This window comes from Scophthalmus maximus, chromosome 6 (assembly GCF_022379125.1).
Source record: "Scophthalmus maximus strain ysfricsl-2021 chromosome 6, ASM2237912v1, whole genome shotgun sequence".
Classification (NCBI taxonomy): Eukaryota; Metazoa; Chordata; class Actinopteri; order Pleuronectiformes; family Scophthalmidae; genus Scophthalmus; species Scophthalmus maximus.
This window is the reverse complement of record NC_061520.1, coordinates 12,649,477-12,672,965: the sequence shown is the minus strand read 5'-3', so window position 1 is coordinate 12,672,965 and position 23,489 is coordinate 12,649,477. Positions and strand designations below refer to the sequence as shown.

The following is a 23,489-nucleotide window of genomic DNA, read 5'->3' as shown; positions in this document are numbered from 1 at the left end:
TTCCACAAGACGCACGGACGCACGCACGCAGGCACGCAGGCACACACACACACACACACACACACACACACACACACACACACACACAGAAACACCCCATTCTCTCTGTCTCTGTTTTGGTTTGTCTCTATATCACCTCTTATAAATACTCTTATTATGTGCAGGAGTTTTTAAAATGCTCGCCCTGCTGTTGCTCCTAAATCAGCAGAGCACCGGCTGAATCAAGAGGGCTAACTAGCCTTGTTGCAGTGTCAACTGCAAGTGATTCAACCAGTAGTAATTGCCAATTCAATCAATGTGTCAAAAAGTAAGCGGTTTCCCACTAAGTCGTGTAGACAGGAGGAAGAGGAATGCAAACGGAGGAAGAAGAACAGTGAAACGTGCAAAGAGGAGGAGGATGCATTTGTAGATCCAAATGAAACAAGAGAGACAAAAGGACAAAACCACCACAGTGTCACATTAAAGAATGAAGAGTCAAAGGGAACTCTTTATTTATCTGGCATGTGACCTGAATCCGTATAATGTAAGAGACCAGTAATAGCCAGTAATAAAATATATTTCTATTTCTATTGCTATTATCTATTATATTTCTATTTCTAAGGATTTCACACAGCCATTTATTACATTTGAAATAAGAACAGGAAGGTGAAGTACAATACCGTGCGTGGGTGTTTGCAGAGATGGAAAATTTCTTATCAGATGCATTTTAAAATTTTAGTCAGTGGTTACGATATTGTGATATTAACAATCATCGCTTATTTTTGTGTAACTGTATTGAAATAATGATAGACATTTGTGCTTGTATCATTTTAATGGTGAACTAACTAGACTCCATACTTAGTCGTCAGCATTGTGTTTCATTGGGTGTGAGTACATGCGTGCTGGCATGTGCAGCATGTGTAAGATGCATGTGGGCGTGTGAATCTGTATTCTTGTGCCTCAGAAGAGTCCTACATGTGCGTTGACTTGAATAAGCACATGCTTTTCAGAGGAATATGGAAGTATTAAAAGGTGGCAAGCAGCTGATTGAGGTTGGGTGGAAGTTTTAGTCTGCGATGGTGTACCATCGTCATACTGGGAGCAGCCAGGTTGAGCTCGGCAGGCTTGGATGCATGATGCCAGCAGCCATCTGGCTTCGGACGGGACTCCTGAGGCAGGCGAAAGCTGGTGCCAAACTTCAGAAATCACTTCCAGCATGATTGAGAATGAGGATGACATGATGTTCATCTATGCTGGGGCTCTGTGTGAGAGCGGCTACTGTGTTCCTGCAGAGAATAATGAGACCCATCCACAAATATGTCCGACATAGTTTCTCTGTATGTGCGGGTGTGTCTTTAAGGGGCACTGAACTCTATCAATTCAGAGTCCTGAATGGAAAAAACGGGAATTCGTAGAATTTCTTTAATTCAAAATATGGATTTAGTCTTGGCTTTCAATAGCTGCTGGATACAAGTTTTTTTTTTACTGAGTGAACATTTTTCCCCATTTGCACAAATAATTGCTAACTATAACTATAAATAATTTAACCACTTGTAAAAGGTCAAATTTGTGCCACACGGTGCCTAATGTGCAATTTCTGATTATGAACATGAAGGTGGATAAAGATGACTTCATCAGTAGCAGATAGAAAAATAAAATAACTTATTTGTTTGTGGGTAAATATGTATCTGACAAAAAACAAACACTGATTACTTCAGCTCTATTGTTTCTGGTAGACCCCGTTGTCAGCAGGGACCAGAGGCAGGATAGACTACAGCTGAACTTTACTTTCACCCAGATCTGAAGTTATTATCCTTATAATACTGGAAGATGAGACATAGCTTTCGTCATTCTCATTATAGCTATAACGGCATGTTAAGGCTGAACATGCAAGTGTAAATGAGGAATTAAACTGATATGAGTTACCAGAGAAATGCAAGTTTGCTTTAATCATTCTTAAGAAAATGTCTGATATGAAATCCGAATACATTTCCTGGAAGAGTCATCTTTTTTAAATTTAGGTACAATATTACTTGACGTGATCCTTACATGTCAAAAACTTGAAATACTCAACACATCAAATAAGTCTCAAACAAGATACTTGTAATAAAACTACCTTGCACCTGCGCATGTCTCCTCTCACTCACATGCACATACACAGCGGCATCAACACACACTGACCTTATGTGACATAAGGAATCAAATACAGCTCTCCTGCTGCGCAGCGTTGCATCAACTATTTATAATGCTCTCCCTCCCTCTATGTTTACAGTTCTGGGAGAAATTCAGTCCCTTTACTAATGATCCACACAAGCTCCCCTCATTATTAACAGTGGGCACATTTCTATCATCATTATATTAGTGTCAGATCAGAACAACTGCCCAACTCTGGTGATGAAATGCTAGACACATGGGAAAACCGGCGCTGGAAAAATAATGTTATAGTGAGCCTGCTGTGGACTGAGACATAATGCATTGTGTCAAACACACACACACACACACACACACACACACACACAAAGACACACACCTTTATTCGGTAGCTAAAGCATGGCTGAATCTACTTTAGTAGGCTGCAGACAAAAAGATGGAGTGATTCAGGAATGAGGATTGACATGCAGTGTACTGTAAATCAGACTCAGACGCTCCAGTGAAAACATTTTGTGTTCTATTTACAACCAAACTCTGGGGAGTTGATGACGGTTGGTTTTAATCTCCTTGAGAGGCATAATGGGGAGGAAACAGTCCCAAAACAAGGACATCTTATTTACTCAGAGCCACACATGACTTTCAGCACTAATTGATGTGAAATATTCTGCGACGTAACACACAGTTGGCTTCCCCTCACTCATTATCTGTGATTCTCACTCTCTCCCTCCTCCTCCTCCTTCTCAATCTATCACCTCTCTCCCTTCTCTCCTCCTCCGTTCTTCCACTCATTTTAGTACAGACACTGGAGCTCATCGTCTCATCGCAGATTTAAAAGGGGACGACAATTTCTCTTCATATGATGCAGCTCAGCCTAATTTGTTCTCAATGAATTATGCATTGTGTCATTACTAGGGAGACAGAAAATGTATTTTCATGAATATTTCCAACATTTTTCTGATTTTCACAAGCTTCACGTCATTTTTTAAAAGTCCTTGCTACAGTTGCTACAATTCCACCGCATGTATCTATCATCTACTACAACTGATACTTAAACATGGCATAGTAAACATAAAAAGTAATGTTCTACTTTAAGTATGTATGTTTTAAGTGTCAAAAAACGTGATTATAATAATAAATAATTTATTTCCACATTTAGTGTGGTAAATAAACAAAACGTCAGTAAAAGTCAGAGGTGGGCCACATATCTTTCATAGAAGCATAGCATCGTCACGTTCGTCATATTCTGTACATGTCCAAATGGTTCTCACCCACTCTGAAGCGACCCACCTGACAGCTCACATGGAAAGAAAACAAAAAACTGTTCACAGGTTTGGAATGAATGCACCTTATGCTGGATTGAGTTGCAGACTGTGGCCGGCAGAGCAGAAACACACCACACCTAATAACGGAGTTTCTCATTTAAACAGAGCAACAGCAGTCTGAAAGTTTTTTTTTGTGGACTCTCAGCATCTCAGCAGACAAACATGAACGGGACATCTGACAAATAAATTATCTCTCTGTTTCCATAGTGATCTATGAATGGGCTGCGCGAGTGCCTGTGACAACCAGATGCCAAGAAAGACAAGGCTTGTGCATGAAAAGCCAGTGCTTTGCAGAAAGCCTGTTATTACTGCTATCATTCAATTGGACTTGATTTGCATAATTAAACTCTGTTACTGCCTGACTCTGGAAGCCACTGCAAGTCTCTGTTCTCACTAACTGGATTCCCACCATGACATAGGACCAGGGAACACTTACTGGAGGAATATACCCTCAGCTGACCCCTGGATGTGACGAATCAATACTAAGATTATCCATTAAAGTGAACTTGATTAGGCTCCATTTCCTGTAGATCGGTCATGTATTTCTGTGCAGCTCCAGCGTAGAGTGCACACAGATGAGGTGAGTCACAGCCTGGACTTCACTGTGCCGACTACATGAAAGGCCCTGACCAAGCAGAACAGAGGGAAAACACAGAGAAAAGCCAGGAGGAAAGAGAAGAAGCTTACAGGCTGTGTGTGTACAGGTTCCATCCACACCCTGCTGCCTAAACATCAAAATATCAACCATTCTTTTGTGTATAAATGTTCTTTGCATTTAATATTCTGAGAGAATTGATGGACGTTTCTTAGAAGACACGAACAAACGGCAGAACCATCACAGACATACAATAAAAGGATCATAAAGAACCTCAGACGTAGAGCAAACAGAGGCAATTGTTGGTCATTTGACAGCCCCTGAAGCAAAATACTTTATGCACATGATTTTACGCACGTAGGAATTCTTTGTGAAATTCCCCTATTCAGTCCAAGACCAGGCAGGCACAAATGGATAACAACAAAACCACCCTACTGCACTGTGACACAGCATTTTTCACAGAAACACATCGATGAATCATTTAATTTAGAAAATCCATGGTCTGCAGGCTGTTGCAGACCAGGTTATATCTAATGGAAAGCCAGACGGATCAATTCAGAATCTTACCTCGACTAGGTGCGGCGTGGGATTGAATCCACACATGTTGCACACTTGGGAGTGGCACTGTGTGCAGGTGTTGTAGTTGGGTTGTTCTGCTGTGTTGCCTACGTTGAGGTTTGTCTTACAGAGAGGACAACAAGCTTTGGGCTTAGAAGAGTCTGGAGGAGGGTGCTGTTGTTGTTGCTGCTGAGCAGGGGCCCGAGGCCCTTGTTGTGCAGGCTGAGGTCCTGAGGGTTTACTCGCCCCAGGTCCAGGACCAGGAGGTCCTCCTGGTTTTGGGGATGGTTTTTGGGGCTGTGGTTGTGGTTGAGTTGTCTCAGATATGAGAGTGCTGGCTTGGTTAAGGAGAGATGCTCCAAAGCCAAACAGCTTCCCAAAAGTCTGCTCCGGGGGCGGAGGCTGCCGCGAAGGGGAGCTCCCCGCACTGCGAGTATGGTCCTGGCGTGGGTGCTGGGGTTGGTGGGCGGGAGAGTTGCGGGACAAATCAGGCTGGGATGGGGCCTTGGCCATGCCGGGGAGAGGGACTGCCCCTGGAGGGAGCTTAACTTGTTGCTGACCTGGGCCAGCCGGACCAGTCTGTTTGGTAGGGCCAGGCACAGGATGAGCCTGTGCTGGAGGCTGTGACTGAGGAGGGGTCTGTGTCAGCGGAGCAGGCTGACTCATAGCCTGCGGTTGGAGTTCTGGTTTGGCTGCATGAGAAGGAGAGGTTATCTGTTGCTGACTCTTGGAGCGTGGTGTGGTCATGTCCATCCCCAATGCCCTCTGCATCTGACAGTTCAGACATAGCCATTCTTGGACCTGTGAAGGAAAAAGAAAAAAGGGTTAATGACCAAAAGCTATAGTATCTCCTCTTCACTATTCAATCTGTAAAAGAGAATTTGAGAGTATTTGAAGGAATAGTTCAACATAGTAGGAGATGAGCTTATCTGCTTCGAGCTTTGTGACCCTTGGAAAGAGCCAGGCTAGCTTTTCTGTCTATATTGTATGCTATTAGGCTAAGCTAAGTGGTTGCTGATGGTAGCTTCATGTTCACTGTACAAGAATGGTATCAGTCTTTTATCAAAACTCTTGGCAGGAACGCAAATTAGCATATATTTCCCGAAATGACAAATTATTTCGTTGAAATGCTTCACTGATGAACTGTTTAAATGCTTCAACTGACTTATAATTTAAAAACATGAAGTATTCAATCCTTCTCTTGGGTTTCTATGCTCCACTTAATTTCCGCTGTCGAAAGAAATCTTAGTAGGATGAACTAAAAACTGTGAAAATAAGCGTGATGTTCTGTTCATGTGACAGACTGGCATCCTTCCCTTCCCCTCATCCAATGCATGCTGGGATAGCCTCCAGCCTGATCTGAATATGAAAAACTGGGTTTGCAAAATGATTGAATGAAAGAACAATTGTGAATGATGTAAAATGTCTCATTGCTGAGGGATTTAAGCATTCCCATGCCTCCGCATGGGCATTATTGGTAAACATCATTTAACCACAAAGAAATGTGTAGAAAATAAATGTAACAGATGGGGTGAAATCGAGACATCTTCAATAAATTGTGACCGCCCATGGCTTTGTAAGCTTCCCTCACATCTTCTGTGCGTCTCCATTTTTATTTGCTTTACTTTCCCTCTCATTACACAACATGTTCTCTTCCTCATGAAAACCTCCCACCAGTCTCCTCTTGATTCTCCTGCTGCCATCCTTTCCTTTATGCGTTTTTTTCTGTTCATTTTCTGATCCATATATTCACATGAGGAGGCGGAAGTCAGAAAGAGGCCCTGGCGATGGCACATGGCCACATGTGATAATTGGCATCCTGGTGCTTAGCCGGCTGCCACTCTATTGTAGCTGTCTTGGACTTGTGGTCATTACATAATGCCTTAAAGCATTATAAATGCCAACAAAGAAAGGTTGTTTGAGGGTTGTGGCTTGGTTGGAGGTCTTGGGCACAAAGAGCGAGGTGGGGGGTCCCTGCCATTGCCTTTTTCCTTAATACCTTGGGGTCAAAATTCCATTTCAGCCACTGAAGATGGATTCATGAAGATTTGGTTTTGGTTTCAGGTAAGAATTTTTAGCACTGTGAGAGAAGCCAAAATGAGGACAGAAGGTTTATGAAGATCTCTTCATATATAGACTGAAATCTATATATACACAAACAGAACACATAACTGCACATGCTCTGTGAGTTATGTGGATTCTTGATTATTTCTGTAATTGCTCAAACCACTGCCTATGAAGAACAGTTCAATTTTATAATACTATTTTAACATCAGCCGTAACACTTTTACTATACAAATATAATCAAAATGTTATAGTGACTGTCTACTACTGTATCATGTATTGTTGATGAATTTCACAGATTTTAATTTTAATTGTGTATTGTTCTTGACTATCTAGAGCATTGTTCCATATATTCTCTATCAAACACAGTGTTTTGAAAACATTCTAGAAAAGCTAGAAGTCTTGATGTCCCTTCACAGGTAAGTGACATTAGTATGAGTCAATGTGTCACTGGACCTGTGTCAATACTGTGACTTTTAGTTAAACCTCTGCTTACACAGAAACTTAACCTAAGCTACATCTCATTCTGCTGTGGCTTGATAATCAGACTGCAAAGTCGTGCCGCTGCACTTCATTAGTCATCAATAATTGTCTGCTATTTGAAACGCTCAGAAAATTGATAAGTGGTCGATGATTCAGCGGTCTCACACCAGGCAAATTGTTCTGCCTTCCAGTGCTTGAAGTGCTCGACGAAGTGATGTAGAAATGCGTGTGTTCAGCGTGCCTTGAAATTCACCATCATATGCAGCTACAGATGCAACAGAGCATGTGTCAGACCACAATGGTGTACTCTAGAAGTACAGTGACCTGGTTCCAGGCCTCAGAGTCACATAATTGATCTGTTTGGTATTTCCAACATGTCTTGTAACGTGCTCATTGACGACTGATTCCTCTGGTTGACCAATCAAGAAGATCGTGCTCACTAGAGACTTCGCCTGACTTCCTGTGTTGTGTTATTGGATGGTCGCTCAAATCTCATTGCTGCACAGGTGCACTCCAGGACACTGTGACATCATTATTGCTGGTGGTTATAGGTCTAACACCCGACTGTACCCTGAGCGGCGCTGAGTGTGGTCATAGGTGTTCAGGTCGCAATTTTCAACCAGGAAGGAAAGTGAAATAGTGTCTTTCAGCCTTAGGGAATGGCCCATAAAAATAGACTAACAGGTGTAATCCCTCCCTATCTTTTCAATAAAGATGAGAAAATATAGTTCTCTAGAACATATTTTTTAACATTTTGCTGAAACCTATATAGGCAAAATTACAGAGCCCAGGAGGTGACATGGGTATAATTTTTTTATAAACAGTATGTGGGGTTTTGAAATTCGCCCCCGGCCTGCCTGGCTGCAGCTCAACTTAAGAAAACAGTAAGGTGTACTAACAGTCTAAATACATATTAGCCAGGCGCTAGCCAACTGTGAACCGAAATGCCAATGGGAAGGGGGGCAAATTATAAAACGCACACGCTGTTTATAAAAAAAATTACGCCCATCTTTCTAGTTTTGTGAGTGCCAGGCATCATGACACGCCACCTTGATTTGCTAATCATTTGGGTTATGTCTGTGATATTTTTGCACTGCCAACGGTCTCACATCCAAGTAACCACTTCACCTGCCTTACAATGTATCTCAGTCTGTCTCTGAGTCAGTCAGTCAGTAAGTCAATGTTGACATCGTAAGTCACAGGCTGAGCAGCATCTTAGCCCAGTGCCTGGCCCGCTGCCAATCCGCAGTATAAGACATGATGTGTTCATGATTTTCACTGTCAATCAGGGGACACTGAGAAGCCAGGAGCAGAGGTGAACCCTGGGGACAGTCTGAGTAATGTGGACAGTGAAATAAACCAACACTGTTGCAACACAGCATCAAAACAGGGCGTATCTAATCAGAGATTCATAAATGGAAAACTCTTTCTTTCAATCATTGATATTGTCCTTGCTTTTTTCTTTCTAAATTACAGTTAGGATAATCATATTAAGCCCTCTGGGAAAACAAGAAAGCAGCTGCAGGGAAGGAAAGCAGCTTTTTATCAATTTCATCATGTCTCTGCTTGCCTCCGCCTCATCTTTCCATCTCATTCCTCTCTGCGTCCTCCTTGTTATGAGGCAATCATGTGGATCTCTATGAAATCTGATCTGTATCAGCAAAAAACAAGCACACTTGCACACCCTCTGTCTCCTGCCCTCATTCTCTAGCAGTTCTCTGTTGCAACCCTCCATCTTGTTCTTCTTCACTCGTCTTTATTTCTCCTTCTTATCTGCATCTCTCACATCACACCACTCCTCTAACACTGCTCCTCCATCTCCATCTCATCTATACATTTTTGATGGCGCTCATCCAGGCTTGGCTTCGTAGCTTTGTGTGTGGATCTAATATCGTGTGAGTGTGTGTGTGTTTGTGTGTGTGTATGTGTGTGTGTGTGTGTGTGTGTACAATGGGATGCACATCAAAGGTCATGAGCTGGGACCAGATCCCACAGTTATGTGAGAACTCAGCATTTGCCAACAGGATGCTTGAGCGCTGTGAATACAAGAACAACTTGGTGCCAAAAATAGAACCTTTTAGACCCACAGAGACGTGGATATGGATCAAATAAATGAGAGCAAAACATCCTTCGCAACACTCACACAATACATTTTGAATTGGATGGGGATTTCCAACAAGATAAGTTTATTTCTAATTATCATTAAATTTGCAGATTCATTTCTTGAATCCATGGATTGTTTGGTCTGTGAATTGTCAGAAAAAAAAATACTAACCAACTCTAAACTCAAATGTAAAATAACCTTGAATTCCTATAGCAAAATATTAAGAGTCAGAATTCATCAGAGATTAAATTGGAAATACTTCCATTTCACTGCATTTTGAAGTGAAATGTTAATTTTTAATGCGAATATTTTATCTGGTGGCTATAACCTGCATTGGGCAGATGGTTTTGTAGTTGTTCATAATGAATTTTTTTGATGATTTATTTCCAAGGACTCCTTGTCCATGTTGAATTGTAAGCTAAAGGGATGAAAACTCTGTTTGAGTAAACGTATATAGTTACTTTCCACTATAATCAAAAGATCAGGAAAATAAAGTTAAACGGAGTGCATATTACTATTTTTTGCTTGTTCTTTTCTTGTTAGTTTTTGGGTGGGGCTAAACATTATAATTCAAATGCCTACTCATGATGAATTATGAATAAAAAACAAACAACAGCTAAGGTGAGAGGTAGAAGGGATTTCTGATTCACACACACGCACGCACACACACTCACACGCACCCGCACACACACACACACACACAGTCACACGTTAGAAAATTTAACTCTGCATACATCCCACAGGTGAACAAAGTGTTCCTCTTTTTCTCTTCACCAGTTTGCATTTTTTTGACAGGTGTGAGACATCATGCGGTGCATCATTCCCCAGGAAATCTGGGTAAGGAACACGCTCAGAGAGAAATAATCAAACTAAAGCTGCCGAACAAGAATGCAGACAAAGACAGGAGCTCCGTCTAAGAGATCACATTGCCGTATCATCACGCAGTACGCACAGCCGCTGAGCGCTGCGGTTTGGGGATCAGGATGCTTGGAATGCAACTATTCATCAATTCCTTAAATAAAAGGTCTCTCTCACTCTCTCTCTCTCTCTTTCTTTCTCTACCTCAGCTCAACTCAAACACAGTCAGCTTTACAAACAACTGCACAAGTACAATCTCAAAATAACACTTGTGTTTTACTCCAAATGTTGCCATGAAGGAACGACGTCTATCAAAATGAAGTAAGACCAAAAGAAGTTGTGAGTTTATGGTTTTGGGAAGATCATTGATACATTTCGATTCATGCTGCTTATTGAACCTGGTGTACTGGTGCAGTGTCCGGCAAGGCAGGGAGCCTTGGTGTCACTAAAGAAGTCGGAAATGAATATCTTGTGCGAGTGAATTGCTTTCTGAATTAATTTTTTCACTCCACAAAGATGTCGAGTCCACTCAGCTGTAATATTTGAGGCTGCATTTTGTGCTGCTGAGTGTATTACTGTAAAGGTGACTATTTTGGGATACTAGACAAGAAAAGTAATAATTACATACACTACTGCTTATAACAAACATAACCATAAACATGCTTCTCTGACACAGTCACAATAAAAACATTTTTTTCATGATCTTTAAAAAAGGAGTAATGGTAAATGTTGTTTATCTGTATTGAATTATATTAGATTATACAGATGTGCACAAATTTTAGTCATAGCCAGAATGTTGAAATTAGCAAAATTTCCAAAAGGAGATGCTTTTGTCTGATCATCAACACAGAAAGGAGAAAAAAAAGCATGTTAACATGCAGTGCACAATAAATACCCAGATGGTGCACACAAAGAGTTGAGAGTAAAACGATGGACACTTGGTAATATGATGGGCACTTCTCAACCTCAACAGTCACCATCTTGGCTATGTAGCAGAAGGGGAAAGACCTGCAACGTATCTTCACATTTTTTGAAAATGGGGGCGGTGGAAGGAAGACATGTCATCAGTGCAGATGGCCACGTAATTTCCTTGTCACATGACAAAAGATGCACACCCAAGAAGGTTAAATGTTTTTTTTTATTCCAGGTGAGTAATAGCATCCAGGGGAAAATTTGGTGGCCGACAATGGTGATTAAATGTAACACAAGTGAGTATACTGTATGCACACTGTACATCATGTCAGCGTACTTACTGAAGTATCCAATTTGAGACACTGCCAGAGTTATAATGATGCAACTGTGCTGACAATAAAAAACTCAAATACAAAATAAATGTCAAATCACTGATATTATTGCAGAGAGTGAGTTTTAATGTCTGACTGTATTATCGAAACTGGGTTAGAAAAGTGGGCTAAAGAAAGATGCTCATGTGGACCTTCATTTTGACACAGACTGACAAAATGTGATGAATCTTATTATTCCTTGCTGGTGAGCACAACCCAAATGACAATAATGAGCTGGGACTTTAAATGCAGTGAGTTATGGAGTGATAATTGAACCCGTGTCCTAGATTTAGGTTCTGGCAGCGCTCCTTGCTAAATATTTTGGTATATGCAAAATTCAGCAATAATGTCTCCGCTGGATTTCTGGCCCAGTTCAGACTGTTTGTCCACTTAAAGCCCGGTGTGTGATTACAGCTTTTTACACCTTGTGAAATGCTCACTCAAACACTGGTAACTAGGAAATCAAGTCAGATCATTTCCAAATCATTAAGTGCTATGTAAAAAGTCAGACTGTTCTGATACTGACAATAATGTGTGTGTGTGTGTGTGTGTGTGTGTGTGTGTGTGTGTGTGTGTGCGTGTGTGTGTGTTTTCAGAGTTTAGGTGATCAAACTTTGTGCTCTACACTCCGATATACATATTTATGCCATATAGGAGATCATAGCAATATGATAACTATCTTGATATATACAACTTGTACAATACTGTGTCATATATTGCCATGGGCAAAGCAGTTTTCTTTCTTGTTGTGGTATGGCCTCAGTTGCTAACTCAACAAATGTTGTTAATGGGAAGCTAAGAGTGAAACTATGGCTCACTTTGTCCTTACAAAAAATTTAACTGCGCTTTTCTCTCTGACTAACAGTTGGTCTAATAAACAAAAAGAATACGTATCCATACAGAATTTTAATCCAATTATTTTCTTCACGATCTTTCAGCAACACACTACAGAGACAGACGTACTGACACCGCAGCGTTACATAAAGAAAGAAAGCCAATCTAGTTTTACTCATTTATCGGACCCTGAAGAAACTGAATATTGTCCCAAATATCTGAAGTAGAATGTGACAGTTGACAGAATCAAACTTTTAAACCTTATGAGGGAGAAATCCAAGAAATTCCATAACCCATGTTGGATGGACAGCATCATCCTTTGCTCACATCTAACTTCACAAGGAGCACATGAAGCTTAAGCCAGTATTAATGAGAAAATCATAAAACAACCTCATTGTCACTTTACCAGATCTGAGCGCCACTGAATCTCTTGAGCCACATAATGCAAAGTTAGAGGGGGATTAGAGATTTCTGATGCTTAATATTTGAATTAATTTGAGAGGCTTAGAAAGTAGGCTTAGGCTCCCCTTGAGGTATAATGGACTTATCCTTCACTAATATGACCGCATCAGTTTGGTGTACATTTTATTTTTTTCATTTATTTGGCTATTATTTATCCTTCAGCTAAGAAAAATCTGACCATGGTCTGGTCATTTTTTTTTACAAACAACATGAATAAGTCAAGGAGCTCTCATTTTGAGACGAGCAGTAAATTGCTGAAGACTTTAGATCCCAAGTTAAATTTTAAATAAGATACCGTACCTGAGACACCAACAACCTACAAATAAACTTTTCAAAGTGAAAGAATGTTTACACACCTGACACCATGGACAGATTGTTCTTCCTGGTTCGAGTTATTGTAGCAGCTTAAGAAAATCAATTTTGGGCCTTGGGATTAGAACTTGGGCAAAAGTAAAGCTTCTCATGTCTACCTGGGAAACAAGGAGTTGTCTCACTATAACTCTGTGTCCCAAAGCCGTACATGTGCAGTTTCTACAGGAGGAGGAGGTGGAAACATTATTTGCCTGACTGACCATCAGAGTGACTCATAGCAGCTACTAGTCACAGAAAAAAAAACAGTTGGTGCGAAACTATTTCTGGACGACACTCAAAATTCTATATTTACCCTTAAAGGACAACCTGGAAGCAGCAATAACTGTATGGTGAACACTTGGGGGCAATGGAGCAAGCTGGAAACACCTTAACATCTTATCACCTTATACATTTGTTTGTGGTTGTTACCTCTAAGCAAATACAGCTCATTTGGAACAACATAAGTATTCATTTGGAGTCATTGTCCTCTGCCCCACTGAGTAAGTTTTTTAAAATTACCTTCCTCATGTGTTTCTGGGTTTTGTGATTTGCCTGCCCTTGTTTCTAATCACCCTTGTCCTCCTTGTGTATTTAGTCTCTGTAATCCCCTCACAAGCACGAGATGCTTCAAAATGCTGCATAAATCTGAGAGGAACAGTGGAGATGAGTGATAACATTAGTGTCAGAAGTGGCTACATTAACTTTAAATGACGTGATCCATTTCTAATAAAACTATAGACAAAAGTATTCATACTAATGATAATAACATTTTTGGCAAAATAAATGGTGGTTTGGTTTTGGTTTGGTTGCTGAATCTATCTAGTGCACTTGTCAAACGCAGCCACCTACTCAATATATTTTGGACGAGGAGGAGGAGATTTATAGTGTGCGTCTTCAGAGTCTTTTGTGTGGGAGAGCATTTGCTAAAAGTGTTCCTCAGTTTTCCTCAGCTTGTGGGATTGTTGGTCAAAGGATACATATACATACATATATATATATATAAATAGAGAGAGAGAGAGAGAGAGAGAGAGAGAGGAGAAAATGATAAACAATGATATAGCAGCCAACAACTATTTTCTGTAGTGGAATAAATGGCGTCTTGAGAAGACAAGGTCTCACTCCCTCAGTGTGTGTTGTGATCTGAGCTTCTCTGTTCTGTGTTTTGATGGTCATGTGTTCATATTAGTGCATCTGCATGTTAGAACATGTGAGTCCCTGCCTGTGATGTAACCACGACAGTGATCTGGACACACTCATTTTCACCCCCGTCCTGTGCTATCACACACTGTTAAAACACCTGTCACCTTAAACCAGAGACACCGTTGCTATGCCTTATTTTTATGCAATCTGTGGGTTACACGCAGCACAGCATTGCAAGGCTAACAATGCTAATGCAATTTGTGCAGGCCTGCTGAGAGAGTGCCGCACTCTGGCCTGCAAAAGTCAGTATTGACCAAAGTGTTTCACGCAGAGCCACAGACAGCATCAACCTATGGCTAAGATGTGGATTGTTGTTGTTTTTTTTGTTTGCTGTCCTGTTCACACGCTAATGTGATTCAGTTGGGCTTCTGGTTATGGGTTCAGGTGCTGCTTTCACTGGGCGTCAGACCACCCGAAAGACTGTATGTGAGCTGTGGCCAAAAGAAGGCCAGAGGTATGGCCGACAAAGTGTTTGTTTTGGTCTGAGTTGCTGGTGCTAGTGTGACATCTAATGTCTTAGATGTTGAATACATATTGTGTATGTAACCTTTTAAAGAAATATAAATTAAATAGTGTTATCAATTTATCTTGTTTGTCTGATGCCTCCATTATAGAGAAGCACACCAAACTGCTTGTGTATTGCAGCGCTGAATCAATTCAGTGTTGCATAGCGTTGGGACGAACACTCTGACTATTATGGTTAATTTATGATGATGCTTTTCTTTCTGCTCCTCTCTGCTTTTCTGTCTCCCCCCTGCAACCACACAGCTCTCTCTCTCTCCCTCTTTCTTTCAGCCGTGGCTTCTCAGGACCAGGCCATCACTGCAGACAGAAGGAGGGTAGGATCTATAAATAGAAATTGGACCAATTATGAAGCAGATGTTCCAATGTATGAAGGTGGGGGAACAGTGTCGGAGAGGGTAGAGGTGGCGTTGTCTGTGGTACTTTCACTCTCGCTCTGAACTCTTCTTCTCTGTTGTTTAAAGTCTTTGTCTTCAGCTCTGTCTTTGACTGTCTCGTTTCTCTGACTCTGTGTGGCTTTCTCCTTTCAACACAACATTTCCAATCAAACACCTTCTTTATTACTTATTTTCTGAACGCCAAGGCAATTCTTTTCATCTTGGTCTTACATATGTCATAAAATAATTGCATGCCCACACCTACATACAAGCTTGCATGTATGATTGATCTATTCTCAGCCTACACCATCAAGTAAACACAGTGTTCTCAGCTTGACTGACAGCCCTGTGACAGACTGTGGCATATAACACACATTTGTTGCTCGTTGTTTGCATTTCTCTAAATTGTCATCCCATCACCAGGTTGTTTAACACCGCTCTGACATGAATTATGATATAACAAATATCATCATTACCCAAATACCCTTCAAGAACAGTGATTGTCTATGAGAAATTCGAATGCTTATAGTTTATTGGTGAAGAGAAAAACAACTGATGTCATTTATTACTTTTGATTCCGGCTGTGGATACCATTTGAGACTTATGATATCCAAATACGGACTCGCTCCAGGTTATCAACACTTTCATCAGCACTGCCATATTTCTGTATTTTGAGGGGTAATCCGCTTCAATAACAGGTTTTGCTAATATTATCCTGTAATCTGGGACAGATCAATTGGTGTCCGTAAATTATTTGTAAACAGAGACTAATACTGGAGCTGAGATAATAGCTCATGTGATTTTTCCGTCAAAACAATAGATGCACAAACGGAAACAATTACAATTGCAATCCTAATCAAATCTAGAAAGTCTGTGTCCTCTTCATCACAAATAGGTCAAAATCTCTCTATCATTCAATGAAACATCAGATCTGATTTTAAAGGTGCATAGTTATTCATCTACTAACACTACAATGTCTGCGTCAACTTTCATGCCACGGCTTTCTTTTTCTACTAGTTCGTCCTCTCCATCACTGTAATTCCAGTCATTGTCATTTTGAGCATTATCATCACCTCGATCGGCAAAAACGTCCCCATCCTCAATTTAAGGGAGTGATAAGGTCGTGTTAGATACGCTGCAGTGAGGCAAAAGCCCAATCCATGCTAAGTAGGTTAGGGAGGGGGTGAATCTTCGGGTCTCCAGAGGCTGAGCGTTTTCCCTCCGTGTCTCCGTCTCTCTCCCTGTCAACATCTGACAAACTCACCAAGGCCTAGCAGAGAAATACCCACAACATCCACCTCCGCTGTTCTCTTTACTGCCATGTTCTCTGTCCCTCTCTGCCACAGTCTGTTCTTTACTGTCTGTTTCTACTTTGGTCCGATCTTTTCTTTTTAGTCCTTCCATTTCCTACAGCTTCCTCTTTCTAACTTTTCTTGAGTCTCCCTTGCGTCCAGGCACACAAGCTTACACACACCCAATAGTCTATACATTTGCAGACACACATCTACAGTTCAAAAACTAAACCTTTTCTCCCTGTACATCCTTGTATTAATTCAGCCTGCAGTTACTCTGATAACCGGCAGGTCGGCTGACATGCCAACTTGGCTCGTTTTGCAACATGACTCACTGGAGTTGATGTGAAACTTTGTGACAGATGACACAGGCACACTTGACTCACAGTAACAGTGAAGCATAGCCTAATTCAAATTAAGCAAGTGATTTATTTTAGGACAAAGGCAATGGGCTTTCTCAGCTACCTGTTAATAGTAATGAGTGTCGAGATGCATATGAATGATGTGGAAACATGTTGTGCCGTGTTTTATGAAAAGCTTTGTTTTGGGAGAGGCTCTGGGCATGATTTGGTCATGTCAGAAAAGAAGAATATAGTTCCAGTGCTATACTTTACTGTGCAGCTAAGAGAGAACATTGCAATAGCTCAAGATAAGGGCCTTTGATTCATTACAGCAAACAGGAAGTGACCAATACATTAGTGAGTGCTCCACAAAGAGTTGAGTGAAAGCCAGGTTTTTGGGGGATGAAAGATCGTTAAACACTTCATCAGTCAAGGTGAACAATGGCTACAACTAGAGGTTCACAGTTCTCAACTGGCATGTAACTAATTCACCCCCTGACTCATCTCAGCAGGCGCAATCAGCCAGTCGCAGCCAACTTGAAAATAGTAGTCATCACTGACAAAAAATGCTTTTGTTTTCCAACCGAATGCACCGTGGCAGATGGTCACTGTTTGACAATGTCTGAAACTCATGGTGGAGAGACTGTAGCGGCTTTAGATTCATACCAGTATTCACTAGGTTGCGTAATGGGTTAATTTTGAATAAACTACTATGGAACTAGGGGGGGAAACAACAATCAACAAGATAAAATGTTCAACACTGGTAGTATCCTTGTGAATCTAGGTTGATCAGCACTGCCTACCTCTGTGAGGTGAGGGTTGGGGTTGAAGCCACACTGGTTGCACGCCATGGAGCGGCACTGTGTGCAGGTGTTGAAGTTCGGCTTGTCATCCCCAGTGCCCATCAAGTCGGTGGTTTTGCAGACGGGGCACAGCTTGCTGCTGGGCATGGGTGCAATCTGAGGCACAGAGTAAGGAGAGGTGGGGACGCTGCCTCGGTCCGGGGACACGGAAGGGGACCTCCCAGTCCTGCTGCTCCCCACATCCACCTGCAGACTCCTCCTGGACACATGACCCTGGCCCTGCTCTCCTTGGGGTGCGGCATGCTGAGGGGTATCATGGGATGCTAACCTGTCCCCTGTCCCATGACCACTCTGGACCCCTGCTTTAGGTCCTGGGTCTGACGACGGTGATCTAACAGAGAGAGAACACAGAAGGAGGTTTTTTCTTCTTTCAATATAATGTGACACTGATACAGAATAACAAATGATCTGATTTCAAGGTTCACTTATTCTCTTTTCATCTCATGATCTCTGTTCAGCAGATAAAGGTGCATGTCATGTCAAAGGCCATAAGCTGCAGATCAACCCTCACGACGAGCCAGTTAACTGATCTTAAAATGGATTGAGATTATTTTATCACGTAACTATTTCCAAGTTCAAGATTCAACTTCCATGCTTGACATAAAATGGTAAAAATACTAAATAAAATGAGAATCAACTGAAACAGGTGCAGTTGTAGATTATTGTTTTTGTAAATTTGATGTATATGTATATCTTGCCTATAATTTTGACACATTTTAAATATATTTTTAATTTCCTATCTTATTTTAATCATTATCCCTTATATACTTTTCTAATCATTATTCTAGCACAATGGTATTTTAGCACAAACGTCCACATTGCATTCCACTGCATATGTTGCTTGTGTATGAGACAAAGAAAACTTTTGAATCCTTGAACCTTCTTATTCTTATTACAAGCACAAATTTATAAACACACATAGAGGACAGTTCCTTAGCCGACAGCAGTTCCTCAATCGCAGGCACACATGTCATTGACACCATCACTCTTTCAACTCTTTGGACATTGACGCAAAAGTATTAATTGAGAAGCTTACTATGTTCAAAGATGGAAATGACATTTGCTCCAAATATTACTGAGAGAGTGGCGAGTAGGTGAATAACAGAAAGTGAAAGGTGCAGTTAGTGAATAAGGGACACAGTGAATATGTCACAGAGCTTTGTTTGTTATTAAAGCAACCAAGTTTGTAGCCCTTGTAACATTTTAGCACTGCCAACAAATATAAAATTAAGTGTAAAACCTTTCAGAGTATATATATTTCAAATTAGCTGCATTTAATGTCTTCTTACGTGAATTCTTATAAGAGTAACTTAGCTTCAACGAGCAGCAGTTTTGGAAGTGTTCGGCTGTGAGATGCACACACCATTAAAAAGATTTTGTGGTTGTTCATGATAAGAAATATCAGACTACTCAAAACATTGGCCAACAGAGAGGCAGATGCTGAATATTTTATATTGTCTCTCTCTCTCGTTCTGTGATGTGCTCCTTGTGGCTTGTTTTCACTTTGAAGCCGTTCTGTTCTGGCATCAGTTATGTGCTTAGAGGGGAACAGAGGTGGTGCGTCCGGCAACAGCACAGTAAACTTTTTGTTTTCTTGCTCATTATGATTCTCTGACATTAGTGCCAATAGTTGAAGGGGATTGGAGGATTCCCGCTGTCATACTAACTTAGACCTTTTATTGTTACACCCATCATCTTCAAATAGAGTCTCAGCAGCAGCCCAGCATCCACGGTGAGAGAAACAAAGGAATTAAAACCAAGCATGTTAGCAAATGTGAGTCACTGCTGATGACTTGAGCTGCTGCACAAAACTAAACTTGTTCTGTGTTCACCGAGGTGAGCCCATCAGGAAAAGCCTGTACTTATCAAACCATCATTGCACCATTACACTTGAGTTTCAACAGTGTTGGCCACTGCTCTCACTTTGTTCGAGGCTTAACTGGACTTTTGAGGATAACACTGAAGCTACAGACCACTGAAACAGTGGGTAGACAACTAAAGTCTGAATCTACCCAGTATCCTCGTGAGATGGAGTAGTTTCACATTATATAGATCTCTTCAAAATAAAAGCTCAGTTGAAAGCTAAGTTCAGTAAAGTACAAGCAGTCAAGTTTGCCAATTTCTCTGTAGTATCCACCAGCAGTGCAGCATGCAGACGATGCTTTAACATAAAGTATGAATCCAATTTAAAAAGTGACCATAGGAGAAACTGATAGACGTGTGCTTAATTTTAGCCAGACACAGTATATCAAAGTATCAGTATCTCTACTGTATAATGGAGATACTCTTATTGATTTACAAATCTGTCTATTGGAAAAGAAACTGGAAAACTGAGGCTCCTGGGTGAAATCTATCTGGTGCGGCCCATTTACTCATATTTAAAGGTCAAAGCAGAAAGGTATGGCAGATGCATCAGACTACAATGAACAATTTGCTATTAATGGCCAAATGCATTTTAAAGGCATTAGGTGAAGCAAATCCCTAAAAATCCACACAATGCCTGCACATCAACATTGTTTTCATGAAGGAAGTTTTTGTTTCAAAAAGAAACACTTTTACATAAATTATTCAACAGGACAGATTTATTTTTTTATGCCTTCGCTGCTGGACACGTAATTGTGAAACAAGAGGTTTGCTGTGTTCAAGTGCTTTTCAAGCTCCCTTTGATGAAGGCAATTTGATAGATGTTCAAGTAATTTCTGTCATAACTGGTGACGACTTGATAGCTTTCAGAAATCAACCAGCAAACATATGTAACTACTGTACTCTGTGCTGCATTCACACAAACTGAAAAGGATTTCATTTTGTGTTTTAATGCACTGTAGTTTAGTTTGGGTTCGTTCTGGAATGTTGATTTGTATTGATGTGTATCACTTAACCTAACGTCAGCGGGATATTTTGCAGAGACTGAATAATCACAATCTCATTTGCCAAATGGGAAACAACAATCCGACAATATAGCAGCAGCACATTGTGAACATTGTTGAGTTGTTGTGCTGCTCCTATGAGGGGTTTACCATATGAGATCACAATTCACTTGTTACGATTTGGCATTGGTTTGTCTATGCCAGACGCCCTTCCTGACACAACCTGGGTTCGGGGGAGTCAGGGGTCAAATCGCCAGCCAAGGGATCAGTGGCCAACCTGCCCTACCACCTGAGCCATGGCCTCACTTAATGAGCACATTGTTGTAAACAAGAGAAATATCTGGAGCTCGTTTTTTTTAACACATGGCAGTATTTCTTACGATGCGTACTTGTCAGTTAGGGCCAGAGCTGTTATGATTAGAGAAGAAAAAAACTATCATGATATCAAGTGTTGGGTGACTCCCTTAGATTCATTTACTCCTATATGGGCTCAGATTTAGCTCTTTGACTACAATGAGTAAAATATAACATGGTCTCAAATACAGCAAAATTGTACATATGGAATTAATATTCTGAAAATGTTTATATATAGTATATCATGCCCCACTCATTTTTATAGGCATACTCGTATAATACTGCAGCTCATTTTAATCAAGATGAAAGTCTCCTATATCTACAGTCTCAGCCTGGCCACTGTTTCATTTGTTTCTCGCACTCTCGTGGGCTCTTTGTGGAAGGGGTGTTTTGAGGAAATGTCCAGGCGTGGCTTGATCTGAAGAAAAACATTTCCATCAGCCATATGATGAATAATCTCTCACCATCCCACTTCTGTGTCTCTGAGCACACTGAGCTCTCACCGTCGCTTTTATGACACACCTTAGGGTGGATACCAGAGAAAATTTCGATATGAAAGAAATTATGAGGTTACATGGGAGCAATGGACTTAAAACATATACCCCACAGTGAAAATACAGAATAAAGAGCGAGCGCCTTTTCCCGGAATATAGACGTAGACAGGATTAAACATTATTAAAGGCGTATGGCAGACTCTTACGCCTGCAGCTCACTATTTCACCTCACAATAACGTTATTTGATAACAAATCAAGCAATCTCTCCGTGACGAAGATGCTACACTTGTACAGGAGTCTATACATCTGCTTGGGTGGCAGTTAAAAATGCACACAGTGAAAACTGCAAACAGGTGCAGCAGATTTCAAGATGCAGCTGCGCCTCCGCACGAGCCGATTCAGGTCAACAACTGTTGAACTGAGTAATTAAGGCAATATGAGATGTTGTTGGAGGGGTAATCCCTTTCACACACCCACACAGAAAATATGGACCTGCAGGCTACTACAGGAAACTACGCTCACACAATGTGGGCTGGTTTATGGAAAAAGGCAAATATTACATCAAACCATTGTCTTGGTACAGTACAAGCCAACGATGTGGGGGTTATCATATGTAACTGCAGTGGCAATGTACATTTTCATTTCCTAAATCTATAACAGTGGTAATGTGTCTGGGCTCAGGCTGAATGTCTTCCAGAAGAAATGGCCTCTTTTTTTCTTTCTCCCTGTGCAGTTGACGGTGGAGAAAAACAATTTCCATTAGCTGCACATTGATATGAATTGCGATCTGATAAATGAGACAGCTCTGGCATATGCGTTATGCTCCTGTGCTCACAATGACACCGGCGGTGTCTGACGGCAGCATTGTCATCCTACACAACGCTGTCATCGGGGACGGGGACGTCTCCTCGCCCTGGAGGGAGGATGAGTCTCTGTTTACCGGTATTCATGTCGAAGCATGTCCAGGAAATGGAACCTGCACTGCATGGATCCAGCGAGATCCAGTGCGATCGTCTACATTTTCTAATTTATTTATCAGCTGACGCTGTATGGGGACATTCATATTTCTGAGATCCCAATCCTATAAGGATTAATATCAACTTGTCTCAATACGAGTGTGTGTGTGTGTGTGGGGGGGGGGGGGGGGGGGGGGGGGGGGGGATGTCGCTCTTTCATTCATGATACTATAGCTACGGATGCCTCAGGAGAGACACCGTGAAAACGGGCACGCACACACACACACACACACACACACACACGCACACACGATATTATATTACATCTGACTCGGACCCAAACTCACGTCGACTGAGAGGGTGAAGATGCCAGATGGAAGAAATAACGGGTCTGAAAAAAGGGGGCTGGTGAATTGTGTTGATAAGGATATTGATATAAATAATTAAGCACCCATTCAAGTCTACCTCCACGCACTCGGTCGCTCCTATATGTCTACGCTCCACGTCGTGCAGTTGGAGTAGATACGCCGCCGTGTAAACGCCCTGATTTCTCGCCACAGCTCGGCGGAGGAGCGTCCTAGCTATCGCGGCTACCTGTTAATCCCCGGCCCGGGTCCAGCCCCACTTCCTCCGGCGGGCGCTCCATTGCTCGGCTTGATGAGCTGTCCAGAGTCCGCTGGTGCTGAAATGGAAGCCGGAGCCCCCGCTGCGGCGACGGCGGGGCCGGGCTGTCCCGCCTGTCCCTCCCCTTCCATGCTGGCCTCGTTCCCCATCGCCTCGGGATAGGTGTCGACGGAGAGAAACGATGTCGTCGGTGCGTCTACAGCGGCGGTACAAACTCAGATGGAGCTCAGCGCTGCTCCCCTTCCGCCATCATCACCTACAAGTCAGCATCCTGCACGGAGCGCGCGCGCTGCCGGGAGAGGGCGAGGGAGCGCGCGCGCTGCCGGGAGAGGGCGAGGGAGCGCGCGCGCTGACGCAATGGGTGGGAGCTCGGGCGGCCGCTGCGTGCGCGTTCACGGCGCCTGCTTATATCGAGTCACCAGCACGCAGACGCCTCATGACAAGTGTCTCCTGTTTACGGACCGTTTTTTTTCAGCTCACACGAGAATAGATCCTGGCCAGAGACACACGTCAGAGAGGCTGCATGAAAGAGCTACAGTCAATGGACCAGCTAG

The 23,489-nt window shown here is 41.9% G+C and overlaps 1 protein-coding gene across 4 annotated transcripts in view; it reads right to left on the bottom strand.

Annotated features, from left to right (window-relative positions):
- Nucleotides 1–23,289, bottom strand: part of bsnb (bassoon (presynaptic cytomatrix protein) b) — a 55,033-nt gene extending 31,744 nt beyond the window's left edge. For all 4 annotated transcript variants that reach the window (XM_035631990.2, XM_035631991.2, XM_035631992.2 and 1 more), the window contains exons 1-3: nucleotides 22,906–23,289; nucleotides 17,580–17,970; nucleotides 4,615–5,406 (exon numbers count right to left, since the gene is read on the bottom strand). In XM_035631990.2, the coding sequence (XP_035487883.2) occupies nucleotides 4,615–5,406; nucleotides 17,580–17,970; nucleotides 22,906–23,084 (1,362 nt within the window). In that variant the 5' untranslated portion in view covers nucleotides 23,085–23,289. The remainder of the gene's footprint in view (nucleotides 1–4,614; nucleotides 5,407–17,579; nucleotides 17,971–22,905) is intronic.
- Nucleotides 23,290–23,489: the final 200 nt, after the last annotated feature.